The sequence below is a fragment of the Bubalus bubalis genome, chromosome X (assembly GCF_019923935.1).
Source record: "Bubalus bubalis isolate 160015118507 breed Murrah chromosome X, NDDB_SH_1, whole genome shotgun sequence".
NCBI classification, from domain to species: Eukaryota; Metazoa; Chordata; class Mammalia; order Artiodactyla; family Bovidae; genus Bubalus; species Bubalus bubalis.
In genome coordinates, this window is record NC_059181.1 from 23,646,712 (window position 1) to 23,670,833 (window position 24,122).

Sequence of the window (24,122 nt, forward strand, 5' to 3'; positions counted from 1 at the left end):
GCTGCCTGTGTGCCTAAGCCTGCCTTAATTAAAATAAAATAACCAGTAGGCGATGTAAAAATGTCTTTGCCTTGTGGTTCGTAGTGCAGTGTGTTTCTTTAAGTCCAAAAAGGCTTTTACAAAGAGTAAAGCTGAAAAGAGATTTTTAGTTTACTGATACAGAAATAAAACATCTGAAAGAGAGATGGTTTCCTTAGATGGGCGAATATTCCATTAAAAAAAAAAAACAGTTCTGACATCTTATTTGATCCATTGGCTTTTAACTAAAATATTTCAGACAAGTTCAACATGCAGGTGATGGTCTAGTTCATCCCATATAGAAAATACTGTAGCTTGCATGATTTTGAGGTTTTAGACTCTAATTAGTAGAAACCAACTTTTAAATTAGCAGTTAATTTTCTTGTCTGATAAAACATTGTGTGAATAATGAATATATAGGCTCACTCGGTTTTCATTGTTTTCACAGGGCTTGGGGACAGGATATTTTTTGGTAATGAGTATATAACCCTAAGGAATCCCCATGTAGAAAGGACAAGGATAAAAAAGCTGTAGATACATGTTCCCCCAAATGTTATTCCCAGGAAAAGTAGATTTGCTTTGTTGGTGTATAACAATGAGTGATTTGGTGATACTTCTGTCCATTGGAGTATATTTTGCTGATGCGCTTGTGTGTAGGAAGAGTATTTCCTTCCCCGTCTGGATGAAGTTTGGATTTTTTGTGCTGATTGTTGAGACAGCAACAGCTATGGCCTGTGGCATCTTTGTGGATGGGGCAGGATGGCTGCACATCTCTGCTGCTTGCCTGAGGGCCTCTTCCCCAACTCCCAGAACCAGAGCAGAGAGAAGGAGTCTGCTTCTACCGGCTACGTTAACTGATTTCCACCATTTAACCCTGTTTTCCCTTGAGTTTTAAAGTGGCAAGTGAGTGTAGCGTTAAGAGAAACAGAGTGATGGAAGCCTAATGTGGGTGGCCCAGGTGCCCAACGCAGAGAGAGGACAACCACAAAGAAGGGGTGAGCTCTTTCTCCCCACAGCTCCCACCCCCAGTGCAGCCTGTGGCAGCTCGTACAGTTCTTTTTCCTAGAAGACCTTCCAAACGTTATTGATTCGATTCTCACTGGGGAAGCAAGTAGGATCCTTGATCTGCATCTCTAACTGGCGTGGAATGGTGCCTCTGCTGTATTGACCAGCTATGGGATATGCTGGCGGTCACAGTTGTCTTTTACGAAGAGCACCGAGTGACGCTGGTTGTCATTCTAACTCGGCTGTGTGGCAGCGTAAATAGTCCCCTTTCTAACCAACCTGGTGGGAAAAGTCAATATCCCATCAGCAGAGGAGGTAAACACATCAGGAGCTGTGCCCTCTCTCTTCCTCCCCTGCTCCGTCTCACCGCAGCTCTGTAAATGTCTCTCCCCGGTCACACATGCATTTGTGTCATTCACATGCACGGGGCGCCGGCCGGCCGCCACTGCTCGGGCCATTGTTGTGTATTCCCAGACTCCGATAATTAGAACTTTCAAAGTGTCTTTCTCTCCTTGCTTAACGATGCACCCTCTCTCTCTCTCTCTTTTTTGCCTCTTTTTCCACCCGCTTTGGGCATTTAAATCCTCTCTACAAAACTTTCTGTTGTTGTTTTTTGAAAGGCAATTGATGTAATTTAGAAAAGGTTGTAGAGAACAAACGTGAATGTGTAGCTAAGGAACAAAAATCTGGAGACTGAGTTTTCATTTTCCGGGTGTTTTGTAGACTTCACTGTTGCTCTGTTGTTTCTGTGGGGTTTTTTCTTTTGGTGATTGATGTGCCCTCCCTTCTATGTTTCCTTCCTGATGCTTTCCTAACCTGGGGCGCCAGGCAGCCTCGCTCTCCCCAGGCTCCTTGGCGCAGGCCAGCATCTGGGGGCCTGCCCATGTCTATCTGGGAGCAGTGAACAGGGGTGCATGGATAGGGGTGCACAGTGAGCCTCACCACAAGTGAGCTCAGGGTTCTGGCTACCTGGCTCTACCTTTTTACATCCCAGATCTCTAGCTCTGTGTCCTAGGGCAAGTGACTTAACCTCCTCAGCCATCATATTGGGATTTTGTTTTAAGGGCCTCTCCAAACACCTCAGAGGGTTCCCAAGCAGCTTTGAGCAAAACTGTGTCATCTTAACCATCGTGGGCAGGGTTGGCTACCCCAGGGATCACCCTGTCTCTAAAAGGCCAGACCTGGGTGTCCCAGCCCACTGCTCCTTACAAAGAACCAAGTTTAGAGGTCTCAGACTCTGGGGGGAGAAAGGAAGGATCTTCTCTCTGGCTGAGAGTGCCCTGGGCAGAATGGGAAGGCCAGGGATGAATGGGTGGAAGGAGCAGGAAGCAGAGAAAGGGCAGCTGCACATCTCAAGTTTAGAGGTACACGGTGTGTACAAAGAAGAAAGAAGCAATCTTGCCAGTGGACAGGTGCTCTCCAGACAGCATATCCCTTGCCTCTTTGAGCAGAGGGGATTTTGTATAGCAGAGGGATGCAGATGGAAAGGACTAGAAGCCGACTAGGCCCATCTGATCTAGGGAGTTTGCACTGGGAGGCTCTGCCTTCCTTTTGAGGCAAACTGGTTCCTGCCACGTCTGTACTTTGCATGCAGTTGCATGCCTGTGCTCGACAGCACCACAAACCGGGTGTCTGCGAGTGGAGTTCACCTTGCCTGCCGCACATGGCCATGCACCTGCAGTTCCCATCATTGAGAGTGGCCCTGTCCCCGGTGTGCTGAGTTGGCTAGGTGCTGAGAAGTGGTGGGCAGGGGAAAGGAAGAAAATCTTCTTCAGAGGAATCTCGGGGTTCCCTCTCCCCCAGCGTGAGACTGGCCCCAGGGCTAGACCAGCCACAGGACCATGAGGACATCTGAGACCTGGAGCTGTAAACAGAACTCACAGCTCCTGCTCTAGTGCTTCAGAAATACTGGATGCTTTTTTAAAGAAGCTGCTTCTGAGACTTGTAATCCTTTTATTTTTATTTCTTTTTAGATAAATTGAAGAAGCAGTTTTTTACTCCCAAAGTTCTTCAGGACTATAGAAAACTCAAGAACACAGCAGAGCAGTTCTTGTCCCAAAGTGGCTATTCCGAAGTGAACCTCAGCAAACTCTTCGCCGATTGTGCTGTATGGTCCTGAGGGGTTCCAGGAAGTGGACCTGCAGGGATGGTGGAAAGAAGACCTACATCCTTGGCACCTGCATCATGGCCCTGGCTGCTTCTCCTGCATTGCTTTTCCTGTGGAACTACAATCATGTTTGTGTGGCTGTGACTTGGGAGGGGGATTATTAAGGGGCAACTGCAAAGGTATTGAATCTATCAAACATCAGGGAACAGCAGAAGTACCTTCCTCTGACAATATACCCTGTGCTGTTGAAACACCACCAGGAAAACTGGCTGCTTCACATTGGCATTCTGCACTGGATTTCTAGGGGAGGGAAGAGAAATTGAGAGTGGCTAGGAGGCAAGTGGCTTTTACCCAGGACCTGTAGCAGAGGAGCCCCCAGAAAGAGGGGTTCACAGAGCCTGGCAGCAGGGCTGGCACTTTGCCTTTTCACATGCCAGTTAAACCCAATCTGAACCCAAGTACTTCCCAGGCCACTGGCTCCAGGAGCAATTGTCCCTCTCAGTCTTTAAGGGGGAGATTTAGAAGCTGTGCACTTATTAAATAGATTAAACAGAGCTTACTTGTGTACTGAATTTCTCCAGAGCCCAACCTGCGCATGCACATGCACACTGGACAGCTGTTTACACTCACCTGCCTTTTTCATTTCCTCAAATAGAAAATCTAGGTAAAGGTTTATACAAAGGGAAAGTACATGTTAAATAATTTGATATCCTATAGCATTTCATTAAAATGTGTATAGGCCAGGGCAAGGACCTCTGTGTTACATTCAAAAAAAATGAGGGGAGGGATGTTTAATCGGCCCTGGTGCTATTTTTCTCATTTCTTCAGAACGGTGCCTTTTTGCCAGAAGCGAAACGTATTTCAATGTAGCCATCTTTCCTTTCTTACATTCTTGGTAAGATTAAAAGACTAAAAAAAAAATTCCCCTTATACAGCTATGCTATATTTTTTAAAAAATTATCTACCTGTGGAAAAAAATCTACGTGAATTTTCATAAAGGAAATATATGCTGTGCTTTTTTTTTCAATTCAGAATAAAGTTTTCTAAAAGGAAAACCGCTGCAGTGACTCTGTATCAGGTGCAAAGAGTGGACTGGAGGGGGCAGCCAGGAGTAAGGGATGACTGGAAACCATCCCCTGCCCAACCTCAGCCTGCTTATTAGGTCTGTGCTCAGAGATGCTTGGCATAATGTATGTCTCAGTGTTCTGAGTGGCATTTCAATATACTTTGAGTCCTTTGAGAGATGAAATATGGCTTCTCGTGTGCTTTGCTGACTTGCATATTCAAAGAGAGCTAAGCCAAGAGTCCAGTGCTGTCTCCTTTGGGAGAGCAAGGCTGACGGCCCCTGGAAGAACAGCCCCCACAAGAGAAAGGTCACCCAGCCTGGCCCCTAGTGAAGGCATACTGGTTATGTAGTACAGATGATGCTGCCTTATACCTTGCTTTGCCTTCTCTTTTCTTTGCCTCACCCTCTCCTCCTTTCTCTTCTTATACTCAGGTTCGAAGTAGAAATACTTTGGGTTTATGACCATGTCAGTTAGTTAATGCCTTGGTACCTCAAGCTCTGCAACCTGTCAGAAGTTGCAGCACCCAGGCTGCTCTGGGAAACTGAGGATTAGTGTGTTTTTTCCTTGTTGTTACCATGTAGGATTATAGAGATGGCTCTCTAATGTATGCTTCCTATGCCCACACCTCCACTTTGCTTTCTGAAGAGAAAGCATGTTTTCCTTGATTTCTGGGACCTGGGGTTATTACGGCAAGTACAAAACTTGCTTGTCAAGAAGTGCCAGGAGACAGAAACAACTTCTCACTGGTCTGCTTCTTGTCTCTGCATCTAGATGTAATCATTGTGAGGGCAGGAGCCATTTGTGTAGAAAGTGCATATCAGAAAGTCAGATATTTCTTAGTACAGTTCCCAAAAAAAGTTAACACGGTGGTTGATATATTCTTATTCAGATCAGTAACTCCAGGTTAGTTAAGAGGATTTTCTGGGAGGCATTTGAAGATTCCAGGATTTTATAGAAAGTTGCAACTTTAGGATTGAGTGGATCTCTCTGTTAAAAGATTGGAACATGGCATGGTCACTTTTCTCTGAGAAAGGTTTCTTCTTGATTTGCACCGTCTGATAACACATGGGTACAGTGAGTACCGAGATGCTGCCCACTTTGAAAGGGGGAACTTCCCCATATGTCTTCACAGGTTCCCTGGCATGGGTGTTAAGCTCAGGTGATAAAAGTGAAACAGGCCGGTTTCCCTCTAGAGAGTGGCAGAACCTCGTGAGCCTGAGTGGCCATGTCCTGTCCAAAGGAGGCAGGAGCTACTCAGCAATTCTGGGAGGGACAGAGCCCTGGGTGGTCATGGGATCACGTTTTCAAGAGCCAGGAATCCAGACATGGCCATAAAGTATCTCAATTCCTAAACTTTGGCAACTAATTTTAAAAAATAAAATTCTAAATGCTGTGGGCCAGACTAAACCTCTAGGATAAATTTTATCCACTCCAGTTGGGAAATAGGGCCCTACAGGAACCCATCTGGAATTTTTCTGTTTCCTGTTGAATTTAGGGGCTGCCAACAACAGGGAGCACATTCATTTTGGTCATAACTTGGTATAACTCTCAACTCTCCTTCGTGTAAAAGGGGATGTGGAGACCGGAAGTTGAAAATCCTACAAAAGTGCGCTCAGTTAAGATTTTAATTTGCCCAGGAAACAGATGGAGTTCGTCTTGAGACTGTTACCCAAGACATGGGGGCGAGCCAAAGTTCACAGACTGCAGTTTGGCGGAGGCTGGTCAAAGGGGATGAATTCACTGCCCCCTACCACCAGCCCCTTCTCCAGCCTGTACCTCCTCTTACCTCCAACATATACAGATGCACCTCAGCATGCCTTTTCGAACAGATTGAAATTACTTTGGCAGGTAATGCAGAGATAAGGAAACTCCAAAAGCAGCTTTCTCTGTCTTGTCAGGGTTTTATGAAAAACACTAAGCCCCAGATCCTCTTCAGAATTCACTGACCGTCAATTCAGTTCTCCCATCTCCCATCCGAGACTTTAACCCGCCTTGCCTTTCCCTTTCTCTCTCTCTCTCTCTGCTCACCTAAATATTTCTTAATTGAACGGTTTGCTGTGGAGCTTCCTTATAGCAGTTTAATAGATGAACTCATCTGAGCCAGCCTCAAATTTCAGATTAAAATTCCTTCATCCCGAAGGCAGCATTATCAGGTTGTTGGAGGCTGTTTTCAAACCTTGGTTTTGAATAGCAGCGGCTCTGCATTAATTTAACCACTAAGCTAATAAGTAGGTTTCGTTTTGTTATGCTAAGCTTTATTGCTTTTCTTTTGATCAGAATGGTGTTGTTGAGCAAAGCAGCAGACAAGGCATTCTTTGATGAGGGAATTAGCGCTCCATTCTTCCTCTATTATTCATAGCACAGTGGAATATGTAAGTACCTGAGGGTGTCAAAGGAGCGCAGGTTCTATTGCAAAGTGCTCGCCTTGTTTCTCTCAATAGCTGACTATGAGATGATAAACCGCTTAATACACTGTGCTAATTGGATGAGAGCAAAAAGAGATGGGAATTAAGGCGAGGCAAAAGGAGAAAGTGCAACCAGCCTTCAATTCACTCTTTCACCACTTTACCAGCACCAAAGGAGGCACAAGCTTTCTATAAGCAGACTAGAGGTTTTGTGCAGAGATAAAATGAACGTGTTAGTGGATTCAAGTAATACACTAATTATTGCACAGTATAAATACCACTACTGGTTTTATAACAGGGAGGTAAACTTCTTTTGAGAGGGTTATAGGATTGCTTGGCAGTGGTGTAGAACCTAATAAGGGCCCAGAGTAATAACCCCTTGGATTAACAAAATTGCTGCTTGTAGAAGTATGATTCAGGCTTTTACGAAGATTTCCGGAGAATGAATAAAAATGACTGAATGACATTTCTTAATGTATAACTGGTAATCGCTCCCTTTGCTGTAAAGAAAAAAATGTATACTTCAAACCGGACTGTTAATAAAGTCCAGGGACAACACAACTTTTTCCTTTGAAAAATGCTTCTCCCCCTCCCCCCACCCCAGTCAGGTAACAGCTTTTCTTCTCCCCGCCCCCCAGCTAGCCTGCCACTGTCACTTAAATACATAAGCAATTGCTCCATGGAACTCGGTGTTCCAAAATACCATTTTAGGCCCCATTTAAGACCCCCTTCATTCAGACACACTCACTTTTGTGTATACACATACACACATGCTCACATACATATTTTTTCCTCTAAAAGCAAGTTGAACTAACTCATGTATAATTTCCTTCCCTCTACCATCAGCCACTTTTCCATTCTAGTAAGATATTTGCACTCAAAACGGTATGAAAAACAGAGGTACAAGTGCCTCGTCTCTTGGTATTACAGATCAAAACCAACAATAATAAGTGTTTGTCCCAGTGGGGGCATGGTAATGAAAAAAATGGGAAACTGGCCGAGGCCTATACTGGTGACTTTAAATGAAGACTGGGTTTCAAGCCCTAAAACCTTCCCTTTGGTGATCACTCTCCCTAATTCATCCACTTTCTATCTTCCCCACACAGGCCTGAGCTATCCTCCCTAACTGTCCACAGTCTGGCTCATGGGTAGCTGGTGACTGAAGAGTACTTAGGGACATCTTCTGAAATTACTCGGCCTACTGCTCCCCTCTTGCCTTGCCTTTCGGGGCCCATTCAGGATCTGACTAGCCTGTCTGAAAATGTAACAAATTAACTTGCCCTTTCCCTTCATCCTTCCCACAGAGGCCAAACTGCGCTCCCTCACCCCTCACCCCAAGATGCTGTGGGGGTGGCCCTGGGAAAGCAGGTGGTGGGGCATTCGGGCCTGGGGGTGATAGGGAACAGCCATGCCCCCATCACAGGGGCTCTCCCGAACTCCCCTGGGCTCTGCATGGCCTCCTCCAGGGTGGAACAGGTTTGCTTAAGGTTGGGGAGGGGGGTCAGCTGCTCCCAGCATTGTGACTGCTTTCCCAGATATTGGGGCCAAATTGGGTTGCCATTCATTAATAATGCTCACAATAAGATTAAATCATTCTGGAAAATCTCATAAAATCCCCCTAAGTACGCTCCAGTGGCTCTTTCCAATCCCCATCATTCAGCACTTGGGGAGGTTTGGAAGGAGAAGAAAATTGGTTTCTTTGCTTTTAATGCTGCTTTGAAAAGATACTCAGAGTTTGTCATGCGTGACATGTCACATGTTTAATGTGGACTTGCTGGAAGTCAGGGGGTCTTTAGCGTGTGATATTTATGGGGAATATTAAGTGCAGAATGAGGTCCTTCCAGCTGGGGAAAGTTGAAAGAATAGGAGGCCCAGGACCGGGCTTGTTTGCAGCATCAGAATGACATAGGATTAAGAGTTTGTAAAACAAGGAGAGGGGTTCTCATTGGCCAGTAATAAATGTAATCCTTGGAGGTAATTTCACGCAATTTGCTTCTGCTCCATGGAAGGGTCAAATGAGAAAAAATGACTTAAAAAAGAGTTCATTAACAGGAAGAATGGTACTGTTTCTCGTATACCATCCAACTGGCAGCCTGGAAGGGGGAAAAAAAAAAGCCCTACCTAAACAAAAGCCAAAATCAACGGAAAATTGATATTGACCACCAAAAAAAACCCCAAAAAAGCCCTTTCCCTCAGGCCCCTCCTGTGCTCCTCAGGCCCCTCCTGCGCTCCGCAGTCCCCACCCCACCTCAAACTCCTGAGAAGCCCTGTCCACCCCAGGAACTCGACCTTCACCCCAGGAGACTCTGTGGAGTCTGGTGAAGGCTTGAGACACTCAGATCTCGGGGAATGTCCTAGAAAGTTCCTGCTGAGCCTGCAACCCCCGGAGAAGGAGTGTGCGGCGGGAAGGGCTGAGCCGAGGTAGTTGGCGCCTACTCCCCGTGCCCGGGGCCGGGCCCTGCTTGCGAGCTCCGCCCTCGCGAGCCAGGGCCGGGCCGGGTGACCCGACGGCCAAGATCCGAGGAGCCCCCTCAGCCTTGGGCCCCGCGGGCGCGCTCCCCAAGGTGTCCGGCGGGCGGGGGGATTGCGGCTTGCCGGCCGGGCGGGCGAGCGGAGGACGCCCGAGGCTGAGGGCGGCAGCTGCGGAGCCTTCGCCCACCCGCGAGTCGCCGCTAACCTCTGCCGGCCCCCGCACATGCCCCTCGGCCGCTCACGCCTGCGCCCAGAGCGGCGAGGGGACCCGCCCCCCTTCTTTGGGGCGCGGTCCGGGAGCGCGCGTGGAACCCGGCGGGGCCGGCCCGGAGACGCGTCCGCGCCCCCAGCCGCGACCGACTGGCCCCGCGGCCTGGTGGGGCTGCGGCACCGGCTCCAAGAGCCACGCTAGTCACGCCGCGGCCTCCCCCCTCCCCGCGCCTGCCCCTCTCCCCAAAGGTCCAGCGCACTAATTACTACAAATTGAAACTAATTAAGCTTCTCTTCCCTTTCCCATCACCCTGGGAGCTTTGGCGAGACCCGGCCCCCGCGGGCGGGCTTACACCGAACGGTCACCCGTGGGGCGCAGGCAGGGCCCGGGGGAGGGAGAAGCTACCGTCGCCGCCGGCGCGGGGAGGGGTGCGCCCAGGGGGTTGCAGATTGCGAATCTGCTTGGGTCTCCTCGCGAAACCTGAGTTGTTTAGATTTTTTTTTACAAGTATATACATTTCCCAATGCCTGGATAAGTGATGTAATGACATTTGTCGAGTTAAGATCTGCCACTTGGATACCCCTCGCTGCCTTTCTATCACTGTTTCTGTGTTCTCTCTCCCACTCTCTCCCTCCCTCTCTTCCCCCCACCACACATCCTCCTACCTCCCCCCACACACTCCCTCCTCCCTGCTCCCGCTACCCCCGCCACAGACCCTCCTCCCCGCGCGTGTACCGTGTAGCCCGCCCCCTCGGAAGCCAGCGCCTGGGCTCCTCTCTCGCGCCGTTTCCCGTCATCTCGGACTGCGCACTTCCTTGTACGTGGCACTTTTCACGAACAGTTTCCTTCGCCTTCCCAGCTAAGACTCCCCGCTCGCTTCAAATTTCTGTCTTCACCGTCAACGCCTCCCTCAAGCCCACCCCACCTCCGAGGCCCAGGGCCCTCAGCTCCCACTGCAACACGACCCAGGAGATCCGAGATGCACGTGGAAAGCTCCGTGGCGGCGGCGATCTTAACCCTTCTTAGGAAATCCTACGGATCTTTTGAGGATCACATTCAAACCAGGGCCCTCCGCCAGGAAAACGGGAGTGCAGATAAACTCTGGGGGAGTCGGGGCGCAGGAGCCCACCCGGTCTTCTGGGAGGGGGGCCTTCTACTGTCCCCTCAGCTCCTGTAGAGAATATTCACACTTCCTTTTGTTAAACATATATTTTTTTTTATTTTGAGCGTGACACTTCTCCACTAGATAGCAAGGAAAAGTGATAACAATTACACATTACACAAAAGTACTGTACCATTGCCTTTATCTTGAAGGTTTCGGAAGCCTCTACAGTTAATAAGTTAAATAAAGGGCTTGAGTACATAAATATTTGTCTAGGAACCCTACCGTATCTACAACACAGTAAGAATCTACAGGAGGACAAACTTTTACCATACCACGCTGAGTGCAATTGCGTTATAACATTTCAAATATACAAAGCTCTGTTCTTTTTCTTTTTTTAATAACAATGGTATGTACAGAATCAATAATCACAGTTTGGTGACTTCAACAGTCCATATTCTAGCAGAGTATTTCCCTTTGGTTTGATATAAAAACCTTGGTTGATGTATGATAAAGAAGAGAACAAGAACAAGACGCCCCTTTCCGTTAAGTGCACTGTTAGCTATCTTACAGATTCGCATTCGCTTCCCCGCCGCCGAAGGCTGGGGCCACGCTGGCAAGATCAACTTGGAGCGCCAAAATGCTATTTGGAAAAAAAAAAAAAAAAAGCTAAGTGGGGTGTCAGGAGGCAGAGAGGTTGGGGTTTTTAAATTGTTAACTTCAATACCAGGTGACTTAGGGAGAAAACCTCCCCGATATTTTCAATAAAAGAATGGGAGAGAGTGGACGTTTGAGTTGGAGCGAAGTTGGCAGGGGCAGGGGCGGGTGGACAGCCAGCCGAGGAGGTGCCACGTCCGGGTAGCGCCGAGGGCTGCCTTGCCCGCGTCCAGGCTGCTGCGAAGGCGGCTGCGCTCTCTCAGTGCCGTCTCGGGAGTGTGCTGGTCCTCTGTTTCCATTTGGTCTTGAGTGGTGCTGAGTGAGGTGACCTTTCGGGTCGCGCCCGGGGCGCGAGGGTGGAGGGAAGCCTTTAGCACACCTCCTTGCCCGTGCTGGTGCCCGGCAGGATGTTGAGCTGCGTCAGCTGCGCGGCGTGCTCCTTGGCCTTGAGCCTCAGCGCCGCTATGCTCGAGGCGCGTCTGTCTGCAGCCGCCGTGGCCGGGTCGGCCAGCGCGCCCGACGCCACTGCGCCCTCCACGGCCGGCGTGGGCTGTCTCAGGAGCGCGGCCGCGGTCGACGCGCTGGTCAGGGGGGCCATGGTGGAAAAGAGCCTGCAGGGAGAGCAAAACAGCGCGGTGACGCCCCGAAAGCTGCGCGCAGCGCCTCGTGCAGCCTTTCCCGCCGCCTCTCCCCGGCGGACCAGAAGGGCGCCGCCGCTGGGGCACAGAGTCGCAGGTCCGGGGTTGGGGAGTAGCTGGAGGCGCGGGCGGGAGGCTGGGACGTTCTAAGGCTTTACTAGGGCAGGAAACGAACAGAGTGGGGAAAAGACCGAGGGGCCAGATATTCCTGGAGGGACCAGAGCCGTGGAGGAAGCAAGCCCCGAGTCCCCGAACCCCACGGTCCCACTGCGCGGATTCTGGGCTTTCGCTTAAAAAGGGAGTGTACTTTAGACTAGGAGCTCCAACTGCCTATAATACTATTTGCCGAGAGGGAGAAGAGAGACAAAGAGAAAGGAGAGAAAGGGAGGAGAAGAAAAAGAGAAAGGACAAAGTGGGATTAAAACTGAGAAACGCCTGTGCTGCACTTTGTACTCCTCCTATAGAGCGCCTTCTCGGCCCGGGGCTCCTTTCACCCTGGAAAAGCTGGTCTTGTTTGCCAGCCTTCTCGCCGCCGCGGCCGCCCTCCTGCGCCGGGCAGAGCTGCCAAAGCCCGACCGACGACGGCGAGGTGGGGATGGGGGCTCCCGCCTGTTGATTTCCGCTCGCCAGGCAACTATGACCCGCTAGCACCGCATTCCCTGCGCCCCATGCAGTCACCAGTACCAAAGAGCCCCCGGACCCGCACCACCACCCCCCCCCACCCACCCCCCGCGTGCAGCGCACGGCAAAACCCAAGTCTGGGACTCCAGTCCGCGAAACCGCCTCCAGAAGGCGCCAGCATTGACCCGCACGGCGCTTCCACCCTCTGCACTGCACCGCGCCAGACTTGCGGAAGAGGCCGAGCCGCCCCTGACCCTCAATGCCACCACCACCGCCGCCGCTAACTCCCAGGGCTTTGGCTCCGGCCCCCGGAAGGCCAACTCAGGGTTTCCACCATTATAAATGAGCCCACCTGGGCTCGAGGAGCGCCCCCCGCTTCTCCCAAGCCCACCCTCCTCCTCTCGTGCCACCCCCACCGCACCCTCCTTCCAGCCTCTCCAGATGTCGCAGCTGGTACTCCAGCCATGGTTTGGCAACTTTAACAAGTCACTTGTTGTGAGAAGAGGAAAAGGAGAGGGTGGTGGGCGAGGAACAGAGGACTTAAACATTTTTTTCCAATAAGAAACAATCAAGTGTGGCCTGGAGGGGGCGTAACATGCTCTGGTTCCACCAGGTAAACTGAGTCACTAACTACACTTCAGTGCACTTTCTGTTTACTTCATTGGTTGTTACAAGAAAGTAATTTTACTGAGTCTTTTTTGAAATTTTTCTCCAAGACGATTTTTTTGTTAAGTGGCTGCGCAGTTGGATGAATCTATTATTTCTTTGTTCTCCGAAAGAGAGATCACTGAAGCTGCATTCAGTTTTACTTTCACTGCACTTTCCAACTTAATACATCTCTCCTTTGTTTCTTTGTCTGTGTGATTATACAGACTTTTAATTTCATCATTCGATGTTCATTTAAAGAAAGGGATTTATAATATATGATGAACCGTTTCTTTGATTTCGTTGTCTTGTGCTGCTCTGGGGGTCCGGGGTTGCATATATGAGGGTATGGTTGGCAGCGGATCACTTGAATGACAAGGAAGGTAGAGTCTGGGGAAGAAGAAAGATTTCTTTGGATTCAGAGGGCCCTTGGCCCCAGGGCTGTATTTCCTCTGGCTGCCAGGCTTTGGGGAATGAGGAAGGATTTTTGCAAAAGTTGAAAAGTCATCCCGGCTCTGCAGCCTACACCTGTACCCTTTTACACACACACCACCTTTGGTCTAGGCTGTTGCTGCCTTCAAATGGTACTTTAAAGCTTTCATTGAACACTTCCAATTTCTGTGGTTGCTGTTGTTGCCACTGCCCTTTCCTCTGCCGTTCAGTCCCAAGTCATTCCCTTCAAGATCCGCACTGTTTAAGGCAACATTAGAGATTATTTTCTTTGGCTAAGTCTCAAGTTAAGCCAAAGAGGAAAGATGTGTGTAGTCCCTACCTATCTCTGGCCTCCTCCCAGGGCCCCAGCCTCTGTGCGTGTATGAGAGAGACAGCCTCCCCGAAGCCGCGTTTTACCTGCCGAACGCAGGGCTGATGAAGGCCGGGTGCCGGAACACTGCGGCTCCGAGGAAAGTGCTCAGGCCCAGCGGCGCCCCGCTGGGCGGCAGGCTGGCCGAGCCCGGAGGCGGAGGTAGGCTCGGGAAGGCGGCGGCGGCGGCTGCAGCAGCGGCAGTCCAGGCCGAGTCGAGCGCGGGATGGTGCGGAGGGAAGGGGCTGGCGTCCAGGTAGGGGCTGAGCGGGTGAGTGGCCGAGAGCGGCCCGGGGAAGGGCAGACCGGGGGGATGGGTCTGTGCGCCCGCCTTCTCCCGCTTGCGCCACTTCGCCCGACGGTTCTGGAACCAGACCTGCAAAGCCGAGAGAGGCAGGGGTCGGCGCCGCTCCGGCCGGGTAGGCGCTCCAGGCGGTCCCCGCCTCTTCCCCCCGCTCCGCGGGCCCTCCCTCCTTTCCACTTTTCCACTGCAGCCCTCGCCCACCTCGCCCCTCTATGGCCTCAGGTTGTTCAAGGACACGTCTGGGACCAAAGGGGCAAAGAAAGAGGGCCTAACTTAAAGTCATCTGGAACTACTGGGCAAGTGAACCCTTTCCAGTGGACATTTTAACTAGCCTGGTTCCTTTCCAAATTTAAGAAATGGTTTGTTGTATTTAGAAGTGAGGAAACCAAGGTTTACATGTCTGCGCTGCCATTTGCTTGCTGTGTGTCACTTAAACCTCTCTGAACCTCAGTTTTCTAATCTGTAAAATGGGGATAATAAAACTTTATTCATAAGGCTGTGATGAGGAATGAGTCAAATAAGGCATGTGGAAGCTGGCATTCAGTGATGACTCTTGGGAACAGACAGCCATCAAGAGAATGCACAGCAGCTTTCTGTGGCAAATCAGCTCTTTTCACCCATTTCGGGTTTTCCCAAGAGGTGACAGAATCTTTGCTCTACGTTGAAAAGGGAATCAGGGAGGTGGTTCATTTAATCTTTCCTGAAATATTTACTGAACACCTATGAGCACTACCTTATGTTTGGGGGCTTGAGGGGAGCTGGGACTGAGGGAAGAAATACCCATGATAATTAGCAAACAGGCATACAGTTTAGGAGGCAGTTGTAATGAAGCGTGGGGTACACAGCCTGCTATCTGCAGGGGCTCCATGCAGGGCCAGGTTCTGCTAAGGAAGGCAGTGACTGCATGGATCAGGTCTACAGTGATACTTGGACACAGAAACCAGAGTGTGGGATACCTGGAGACTGGGCACATCTTCATAGCTAATCGGTCCTTTATTTCTTCTGGGGATGTGGTTTAAGTGGGTTATTTAAGTAAGATAGTTGTAGGTTGAGGGGAGGTTTTCAGCAGAAGGTATCTTCCTAATTGTTAATAGAAAGCAGTTTTAGTAGAGACCTTTACCTGAAATGTGGCAGCTACCATGGTCTAAAAATAACTTTTAGGAGCATGAAAGTATTTTTATGTGACCTGCTCATCACACCCACAGCTGAGAAGATACGCTCCTTCTCCCTTGAAGGCATTAGTATTTTTAGGGCTGAGTTTAAGCCTGCACACAAGTCTAAAAATTAAGAATGAACTCTGGGGCTATACAGAGTTATATTAAAATATAATGTAAATGATCCCAGAGGTATATGTTTTTTAAAATTTTAAGACATCTATGCCTTTCAGATATACACACTGGGGTTGTCATTACTAGCACTGGTATCTAGGTTTGGTTTGACTTCTAGATAGCCACCTAACACAAGAAAAACTGAGAATCCAAGTCGGTTGATTACTTAAAATTCTGCCCCAAGGGGGCCCATCCATAACATTTCACAGCCCTCAAATAATCTATTTGAGAATTGCAGAAACATTCCAGTGTGGAAATTCAGAGACTTGAAAAAATAAGACTAGATGGGACCAGGCTGGGTGGGCAGCTTTTGTGTATCCAAATCTGTCTAGACAAGAATACCCGCCACTCCTCGATGGCAGTGAAAGGAGTAAAGGGCGGGGGGACAGTGGAGGCAGAATGCCCTCAAAGAACATGGAAACCTTCTAGAGACAGATCGGCTCTCGGCTCAACTGCAATTATCAAGATGTCCCCCTGCAATTCCTCATTATTGAATTAATACCTCTGAGGCCCCCCAAAGGTAAACGAAAGGACTCTAATAATTCATATTCACTTAATTACATCTTCTCCAGTGAATAGGGAGAGAGGAGAAGGGGAGGGGGCGCTCTCTTTCTTTTTAAAAGTTATTTAACTTTCCCACGACTCGTTCCCCTGAGCAGAAAATGCAGAGTTGCTGTCACATCTCTGTTTGACAATGGAGAAATGTGTCAACAGAAAGGAGGGGACAGGCCTCATCATTAGCCCTCTAATGCAAGAAGCTGTTGTGTATTAAATGAGCCATATGGAATTTATTGTGCTTTATCAGCGCTTGATTTTGACTGTAAAGTGATTCCCTCAGCTCCTAACCCAGGGACATCTGTTTTCTGTTGGCCATCGGGGCTGCCCAGTGTTGATCGTCTCTTTGGTTATGGGGCCTGGGTTCGGAAATGCACTCTGGTATGGGGCTGCAAACACCTTTAATAGCATTGCACTCACTCCCTATTAGATCAATGTGGGCTCATTGCTATAAAAAATGGGAAATCAAATAGCATTAGCCAGCTCCTTGTGCGGGCGGAGGGGAAATCAAACAGCATTTTGCCTTCAAATGGCCCTGTTTGTTCTAGCACTAAGTGGGCTTTTATGAAGCCCGATTGGAGACTTAATCGCAGCCAAATACCTGCTTGGAGCTGAGCGGATTTGTCTAACAACCAAATCCATGCTCCATCCCATTATTTCAACCAGGAAAAGTCAGTTCGCAGATTGTTTCCTACAGGGACTGTGGACCAGGGGGCTTCTGAACTGCAGTCTTGGGGACCCTGGAACCCCTCTTCTGATCCTGGACTCCTCCCACAAGGCACCCAAACCTAGAAACCTTCCCCTTCCATCTCCCAGATCTTCATATTTTAATATAATTTTGTGCAGGGGTGTTTAGGTTTATCTTTCTGATTCTGCTTCTCTTCATTTTATGAAGGGGGTCTCTCAAGAACCCCCTAATCCATCAGCCCACCTCTCTTCCACTCTTCCCCCAGCCCACTGCCCCTCCTTTCCCCCCTCTCTGCAGTGCGGCTCACCTGGACCCGGGCCTCAGTCAAGTCCAGCCTCATGGCCAGTTCCTCCCTATAAGAAAGCAACACACAGGCAGGAGGTCACTGCAGGCTCCAGCAACCGCCTGTCAGCCACCTTTCCTTCGCTGGCATCCTCTTCCATTAGTGTCTAACAGACACCTGGGCATCACCACCCCTTCAACACTGGAGTGTCTTCTATTTGACTGCAAACGTGAAAACACAATACACTCCCAGATACAGGATGTTGTCTATTCTATTGCATCATATTATATTCAAGAGTGACAGTGGTGACTTCATGACTGAACAAGTCTCGGATTCTCTCTCACTCTTAAGCCCGAGTTAGATAAGACACACACACACACACACACACACACACACACACACACACAGTGCTTATAGCCTCTTTTGTCCTAAGAGTAAATGGGAGAACTCTCCACTCAACTAAAAACATTTCTTTAGCCCTCCTTGTTGCTTTCTGCCTTCTTTAAAAAATGTTCTCTCGCCTCTCCTTCCTCTCTCTCCAGCTCTCTGCCTTTTCTTCCATCTCTCTCTCCCCCGTCTTCCTCCCCCGCTCACCCCCTTAGGTCATACTCCCCATTACCCTCTGGAGATATGTTAAGCTTGTTAAGAGTTCAGTGGGGTAATTTTTCGATTAAACAAAATTTTGCGCACCTCCTGACTCCAGTGCCCACTACAAACCCTGCCCATCTCAGGGGAAGTCAATTTAACTGAAACCCTACCCCGTCATTGCAGTTATTACTGCGACAATTAAGGCAAATAGGAAACCATTAAGATGCTGTAAAATGGCTTACAACCTGTTTACCGAAAATATGAGCTCGACGAGAGTAATTGGCTCTCCAATCACTAATATGAAAGAGCGGGGCCTGCCCCAGCCTGGGACCCGGCCTGGCCCACACCTGGAACTTCAGGACTGGGAGAAAACTGGTTCACTGGAGAGCTTCCCGCTGCTTCCTGCTACAGTAAGCGTCAGCAGATCTAAAACCCCAAAACCACACTCCTGCCTGGGTCCCAGCAGGAGCCAAGGGGCTCTAACTAGCCCCCTGGGTGGGAAAGAGGTGGGCATGGGGTGGTGACAAGCAGCCACCCCTCTTCGTGTACTTTGGTTCCCCTGGAGAAGCTAAAAGGGCAGACCTGCGTGCCAAGCAACATCACCTCATTTTCTTCTTTTGAATTATGTGTGTGTGATAAATGCAAAAAGCGGGTTGGCCGCTTAGCTATTTGATAGAGACAATTACTTTAGAATTTATTTTCTTTTTTAAAGATAATGAAGGGACTGGATGACACGGGGAGGGCCAAGTTTAGCTCAGGGGATGATCAAGTTTAGTGCTTTGCCCCGAGTCGGATCTACTCTTTTCCGTTTCTGGTTAGGAGACAGTTTGGCAATTAATTGCTAGACCAACTACCCTGGAACGTTGGCTCAGGCCTCCTGAGCGCTAAGCAATTTCTCCTCGGGTTCAAATGGGGCAGGCAGCTTTCCGGGGCTACTAAAATGCACATTGAAAAGTCGTACACGGCTCGTGCGAAGGTGGGGCTGCTCGAGCTTGACAAGCCCAAGTCCGGGCTGACTCCCATCCCTTTTTCCCTCTCCTATGGGGAAAGTTGGCCCTTACCTGGCTCCTCGCCTGAGCCAGACCTTAGCTTTGGGATGGGAGAGGAAGGCCCCTTGCCGGGCCGGCATCCCAGGTATGACTAAGCTGGCTCTCAGGGGCCCAGTCATCTCACAGGTACATCTTTCCCCAAAACTCGGGTGAGTGGGAATGGAGCGGATCCAGGAGGAACACCCGGGTTTAGACACCAGTCAGAAGGGGGAAATTCCCCCCAGCTGTTCTGTCTGTTGCCTGCCAGGCTCCCAGCAGTCCAAGCCTGCCCCTGTAAACCCGCGTACAGTAAACCAACACTGCGTTTAATGTGCGCGGAGGGCGAGAGGACAGCGATGGAAAGGGGAGATTGTGGTCGGTGCCTCTGCAGACCAAACGCTGCCTAGTTCTGACTTCCTTCGGTTATTCCAGGAGTCCTCAAACGACAGAACTTGGATCTTTTTAACGGCCTTCTCTGCAGGCGCGGGCAGCTTCACTGCGTAACTGATACCCACCAGGCTCCCGGGGCATCAGGCCGGGAGGGCAAGCGCACCACACAGCGGCCAAAAATAGCCCCTGCTTAGCCCTGGTGGCGAGGGCCGGCAGCGCTGCTTGCGCCTCGCCTGGGACCTGGCGGGGAGTCGGGATTGCAGCGCCAAGGGCCCTGAGTGTGAGCGCTGGGGTGCGCACGTCTCCAAGGTGGCGCGTTCGGGCGCCCTTTGGAGAGGCCGTTTCTTTTTCTCTCTCTAGCTAAAACGTGTAATTACAAAAATTAAACTGGAGAGACCTCGGGAAGGGAAAAACAAAACAAAACCAAACCCATCCCAGTCTAAACTTACAAGCCCAGAGTAGAGGGGGTGGGAGGGTGTTTTTGGTCAACAGGGGTTTGGCCATTGGGAGGGCGCGCCTGGGGTGAGTCCAGGAGCTAAGTTCCTGCCCCAGCCCCAGGGCCCTGCCCTCCCACCTTCCCTCTCCGGGACCCCCTCGCGCCCTCCAGCCGCTGCTGCCACGATCACCCCTCGCGCGTACCTGGTGAAGACGTCTGGGTAGTGCGTCTTCTGGAAGGCCCGCTCCAGTTCCTCCAGCTGGTAGCTGGTGAACGTGGTGCGGTAGCGCCGCTGTTTGCGCTTCAGCAGCCCCTCCTCTGAGTCGCTGCCGGCAGACAGGCACACGCTGTCCTCGCCGTCCTTGCCCTCAGCGTCCTCCGGGTGCAGCAGCAGCTCCTCCTTGGGTGACAGCTCCCCGCCCTCGGTGGCCACGGCGGCAGCAGCGGCGGCGGTCACCGCTCCTGTGGCGGGCACAGCGCAGCGCCGCGGTTCCTTGAGCAGCGCGCGGGCGTCGTCCTCCAGCAGCTCCTCCTCGTCGTCTTCCAGCAGCTCCTCTTCCTCGTCCTCGTCCTCTTCGTCCTCCAGCAGCTCCTCCTCCTCGTCCTCGGCGCCCGCGCCGCTACTCGCCGCCGGGGCGCCACCTGGGCCGCCGGCCGCTCCAATGCGCTCGTCCGGGTGCCCGGCGCCCCCCGGGCCGCCCAGCTCGTCCAGCGCGGGCGGTGGCGGCACGAAGGGCGCCCCGTTCTCGCGGTACGACTTGCTGCGGCTGATGCTCACCTGCGGCGCCTGGCTGATCTTGAGCGTGTCCCAGGCCGCAGCGGCGGCCGCCACGGCGGCCCCTGAGCCATCCGGCCGCTCCCCGGGCCGCGCGGTCGGCGGCGGCGGCGGCGGCGGGGCCTCCCCCCGCGGACCCGCCGTGGCCGTGGCAGCCGCCGCCGCCGCCGCCGCCGCTGCTGCCGCCGCCGCCGCGGCGCCCTGGAGGAGGCGGCCCCCGCCCGGGCCGTACAGGCGCCGCAGCTTGGGCGGCAGGTGCAGCTCGGCCTCGAACGGGGCGCTGCTGCCCTTGGGGGAGCCTGCGGGCAAGGGAGAGCGGTCAGCGCGCCGGCCGGCGGGACAGAGTCGCCGCTCGGGCCGGCCCTCCGCCGCTCCCTCCGCGCCCAGGCCCCGATGCGCGCGGCGCCCCCCGCACCACTAGACTCCGAGCCCTCCCCTCCTTCCCCAGTTTTCTTTTTACTTTTTTTTTCGTCTCTCTCTTTCCCTTGCTCTTGTTTCCTTCCTTTTCCCTTTTCTCCTCCTCTATCGGTCCTTTCTTTTCCCTCTTTTATTCTTCCCTTTATTTCCTTTCTTCCTTCCTTTACTTCTTTCTCTACTCGCCCTTCCTTTCATTTTTAAATCACTTTTTCTTTCTCTCTCCCCGTCTCATCATTCTTTCCGCATCTTTCTCCTCTCCCTTCCCTTCCTTTCTCTTTTTGTGCACTCCTCTCCCCTTCTTCCTTCCCTCCTTTATTGTTTTCTTTTTCTTTCCTCTTGTCCTCTCTTCACCTTTCCCCTTCCCATTTCGGGGCAAGAGGGAATCTGCAAACATTCAGCAACTTTTTAAAAATCACCACCACTCTGAAAACTTTGCGCACGACCTCTGCCCTCAGCTCTGCCACGCGTTCCCGGCTGCGGGTTGGCGAGAGGGGCCACTGCCTGGAGGGCACCGGGGGAGGAGGGAGCGGCCCAGTGGCCCTGAGTGAGGACCTGGCCCCAACAGCCCCCAGCAGGAGGGGCGGGGGTTCCTCGCCCAGAAAAATCGTCCTGGAGAAAATGGGTTCGGAAAGACCTGGGTGGGGACGTAAGGGGGTGCAATAGGCACAGAGCGCTCATTCCCCTCGAGGAAGCGCCTGGCACAGGTGCCACTGCAGGCTAAAAAAGAAAAGGAAAAAGTCAGTTTTATTTTAAACGCCCCCTTCCCCGCTGTCCGCTCCTGTCTTCCAAGTGACGTTGCGGCTGGACCGCTGGTTTACAGAATTTAAAAGGCGAAACTTGGGTGTAACAGTTTCGGGGCAAAACGACAGTTGTTCTGGAATTTTTAATTTTAGGGGAAAAAACAGCTTTTAAACATCTCAACTCTAAAAAAAAAAAAAAAAAAAAAAAAAAACCCAGCAGAGGAAAATATAGCACCCAGAAGCCGCACATTTCATACACTTCAGATACAAGAAGGAACATTTGGGGAATCCCAGGGAGATGTTTTCTGCAAAGCTTGGGTTTAAAAGATCACAAGTAATCTACAATTTTAAAAAGAAGAAAAAAGCAGAACACCTCGTATAAAGAAATCTTCCCAAGAGGAACGGCCAAGGCGCACTCCGCCTGGAGTCCCCATTCACAGCTTTTGGGGTTCTTCTCTTCACCAAGTTCTTACAAGAGTCCACCCGGCTCCTGCTGTTCTTGGCCCATCGCCCCTCTTCAGAGCACTCGCAAGGCCACCAAAGGGGGTATTTAAACGACCTAAGAACCAATACCGAGAATCTAAGGGCCCTCGAAGCGAAGCTTGGTCTCTGCTTTTTCTGGAAGCAGAGAGGGAGGGAGAGACATCCCCGGGCAAGAGGTTTACTGCTCTTTGAGGTACCAGGCCTCAGAGTTGTTCCCTCTTTTTTCCTCTGTCTCCAGTTGGACAACCGCAGGCCCCTGGCCCCGGAACATCGCACATCCAAACCAGTGCCTAGCACCCTTTGCAGGTGCTCGGCAAGCACAGCCTTACCTTGCATGGCCTTTTCCTGGTCGGTGCGGCTGGCCAGCGGAGCGGGCAAGCTCTGCGCGGCTCCCAACAGCCGCATTTTGCACGGGCTCCTCCGGCCCAGGATGCTGTCGATGCAGTAAGAGGAGAGCAAAGTTGGAGATTTACTTTTGCACTCGGGCCTCTCGGAGCAGCCCTCCTCCTGGTACTGATTGCTCATGGCTGGGGTTTTTTTTCCCCTGGGCGCAGAGAAGCGGGCCGCTGGCTGCCTCTCGAGGCGGGTGGGATGGATGGGTGTGTGTTGAGGGGGTGGGGTTAGATGGCTGGTTATAATGGATATTATTGCGATCTCTGTGCCTCTCTGCCTCTCTCGGTCGCTGGCTGCCGGCTCCCGCCCTGCCTGCGGCCGGAGTTCGCCCTCTCGGCGCTCAGGACAAGCAGTAACAAGTGTAGTGAGCCGCGGGCGCGGAGCTCTGGTGTCTCTCTCCTCCACGTGCTGAGAGGCGCCCTCTGATTGGCTCTCACCAGAGGCCGGGCTGCTCTGGGCTGTGCGCTCCCGGCAAAGCCCGGACTGGATTCTGGAAAAGCCGGCGGTGGAGGAGGGGCAGCAGCAGGCACGCACCCGAGCCAATTTTATTTTTATTTTTTGTTTTCAACTAGCAACTTTCTAAATACTCCATTCTGTTCCTGACGCTCCTCCTTTAACCCTTTAGGGCTAGCCCGAAGCTCTAACGTATTCGGATGTCAGGCCAGTGGGTGCCATTTGGGCGGCGTGCGCCCCTTCCACCAACCCGAGGACCTCACTCCCTTGGAGGCAAGGCCTTGAGGCTTGGCTCGCGTACGGGCGGATTTGGCCCTTTTCAAAGCCAGTGTCGCTCTCCCAGGACAGTGCCTTGACCTCAGTGGCCCTCTGCCACCGTCCTCTTTAGGCCGGACGGGCCGCCGGGGTGACGGCCGCCGGTAAACGTCTGTCGTTGGGGCGTTCAGTGTTCTCTTGTGGCCCAACGCCTTGAACTGTTTGTCCTCTCCCTGAGTCCAGCGGTTGCTCTCTTTTTAGTAGGGTCTCATCACCGTCTTCAACTCTGCAAAAAGTCCCCTTAAAGACAAAGGTCTGCCAAAGGCGCGTGGCCTTCTCTAGCGCATCTACAGAACAGGAAGGGACGGGCGAGTGTCGGCTGCGAGAAGGGGCAGCTGGGGACAGGCCCCGAGAGTCTCCCCCTTCTCCCCAGACACGCTGCCCTCTTCTCCCCATAAGTTCGCCTCTGTTAGGCCGTCACCCTGAAGCCGGACATTCTCCGATCCCGCGTTCAGGGAGCAGGATCTAACCGAAGCCCTGAGCGCTCTAGGGTGGGAGGGACCCAGGTTCAGCTTCAACCCAATCTCAACGCTTAAAGTTCTGAACTCCCCCCCTGGCAAAGGCGAGAGAGCGAACCTCAGGACGAGAGCACTTGTTTTTCTTCTTCCCCAAACAGCTTCCAGTGCGTCCAGCGCTGAGAAACGGGACCCAACTCCGACTGAAGTTGTGCCGAGCCCGGGCGAGGGCTAGCACGGGTGCCCTCTTTTTCTGGGTGCAGGGCCCAAGGGATAGCCGGGGGCCTCGATGCTGGCAGGGTGGGGGCGAGGGTGGTGGGTGGGAGAGGAGCCTGGGAGGGGGAATCCACGCCGGGTTTTCCTCTCTCAACCCCTTCAATGTGTCAGAGAAAAGCGTTTTACAAAGGATTATACTTGAATCACTTACAGTCAGTATTTAAAAATACAAGGATGCATAACTGGAATTTTTTTCAGCCATAAACATCTGCATAACTCTTGGATGCTGGTGGGTGGGTGGCAGACAGATCAGGCTGGCTTGGCAGGAGCATTCAAGACACAACTGGAGGGGATGAAGGGTTAGGAACAGGCACATCAATAATGTTAATATTAATGTGATATTACTAGTACTATTAAGAGCTAGACGAAGAGGATCTGTGTCTATCGGTGTGTGTGTGTGTCTGTGTCTGTCAGTCTGTCCATCTGTCTCCGCTCTCTCTGGCTTTTAGTTTGAGTCTCAGCAGT

At 51.6% G+C, this 24,122-nt stretch overlaps 2 protein-coding genes across 8 annotated transcripts in view; one reads left to right on the forward strand and one right to left on the reverse strand.

Moving 5' to 3' along the window:
* Window positions 1-4,185, forward strand: part of POLA1 (DNA polymerase alpha 1, catalytic subunit) — a 300,112-nt gene extending 295,927 nt beyond the window's left edge. For 4 of the 7 annotated variants that reach the window (XM_025276507.3, XM_025276508.3, XM_025276509.3 and 1 more), the window contains one exon: window positions 2,997-4,185. In XM_025276507.3, the coding sequence (XP_025132292.1) occupies window positions 2,997-3,142 (146 nt within the window). In that variant the 3' untranslated portion in view covers window positions 3,143-4,185. The remainder of the gene's footprint in view (window positions 1-2,996) is intronic. The other 3 variants (XM_044937314.2, XM_044937311.2, XM_025276512.3) reach the window with 1 other exon arrangement.
* Window positions 4,186-10,479: 6,294 nt separating this feature from the next.
* ARX (aristaless related homeobox) lies at window positions 10,480-22,833 on the reverse strand. The gene is made up of 5 exons (XM_025276287.3): window positions 22,095-22,833; window positions 19,554-20,424; window positions 16,933-16,978; window positions 13,798-14,126; window positions 10,480-11,655 (listed from the first exon to the last, which is right to left on the reverse strand). Exons 1-5 carry the CDS (start codon window positions 22,288-22,290, stop codon window positions 11,415-11,417), a joined length of 1,683 nt encoding a protein of 560 aa, XP_025132072.1. The 5' UTR covers window positions 22,291-22,833; the 3' UTR covers window positions 10,480-11,414.
* Between the last annotated feature and the right edge of the window lie 1,289 nt (window positions 22,834-24,122).

Excerpts from the sequence above, each read along its gene's own strand:
- ARX (XM_025276287.3), bottom strand. The coding sequence starts at position 22,290 with ATGAGCAATCAGTACCAGGAGGAGGGCTGCTCCGAGAGGCCCGAGTGC. Across the intron at positions 20,425-22,094 it reads CCAGGAAAAGGCCATGCAAG|GCTCCCCCAAGGGCAGCAGC; the intron begins GTAAGGCTGTGC and ends CCTTGCCCGCAG. Across the intron at positions 11,656-13,797 it reads ATCAGCCCTGCGTTCGGCAG|GCTCTTTTCCACCATGGCCC; the intron begins GTAAAACGCGGC and ends CTCTCCCTGCAG.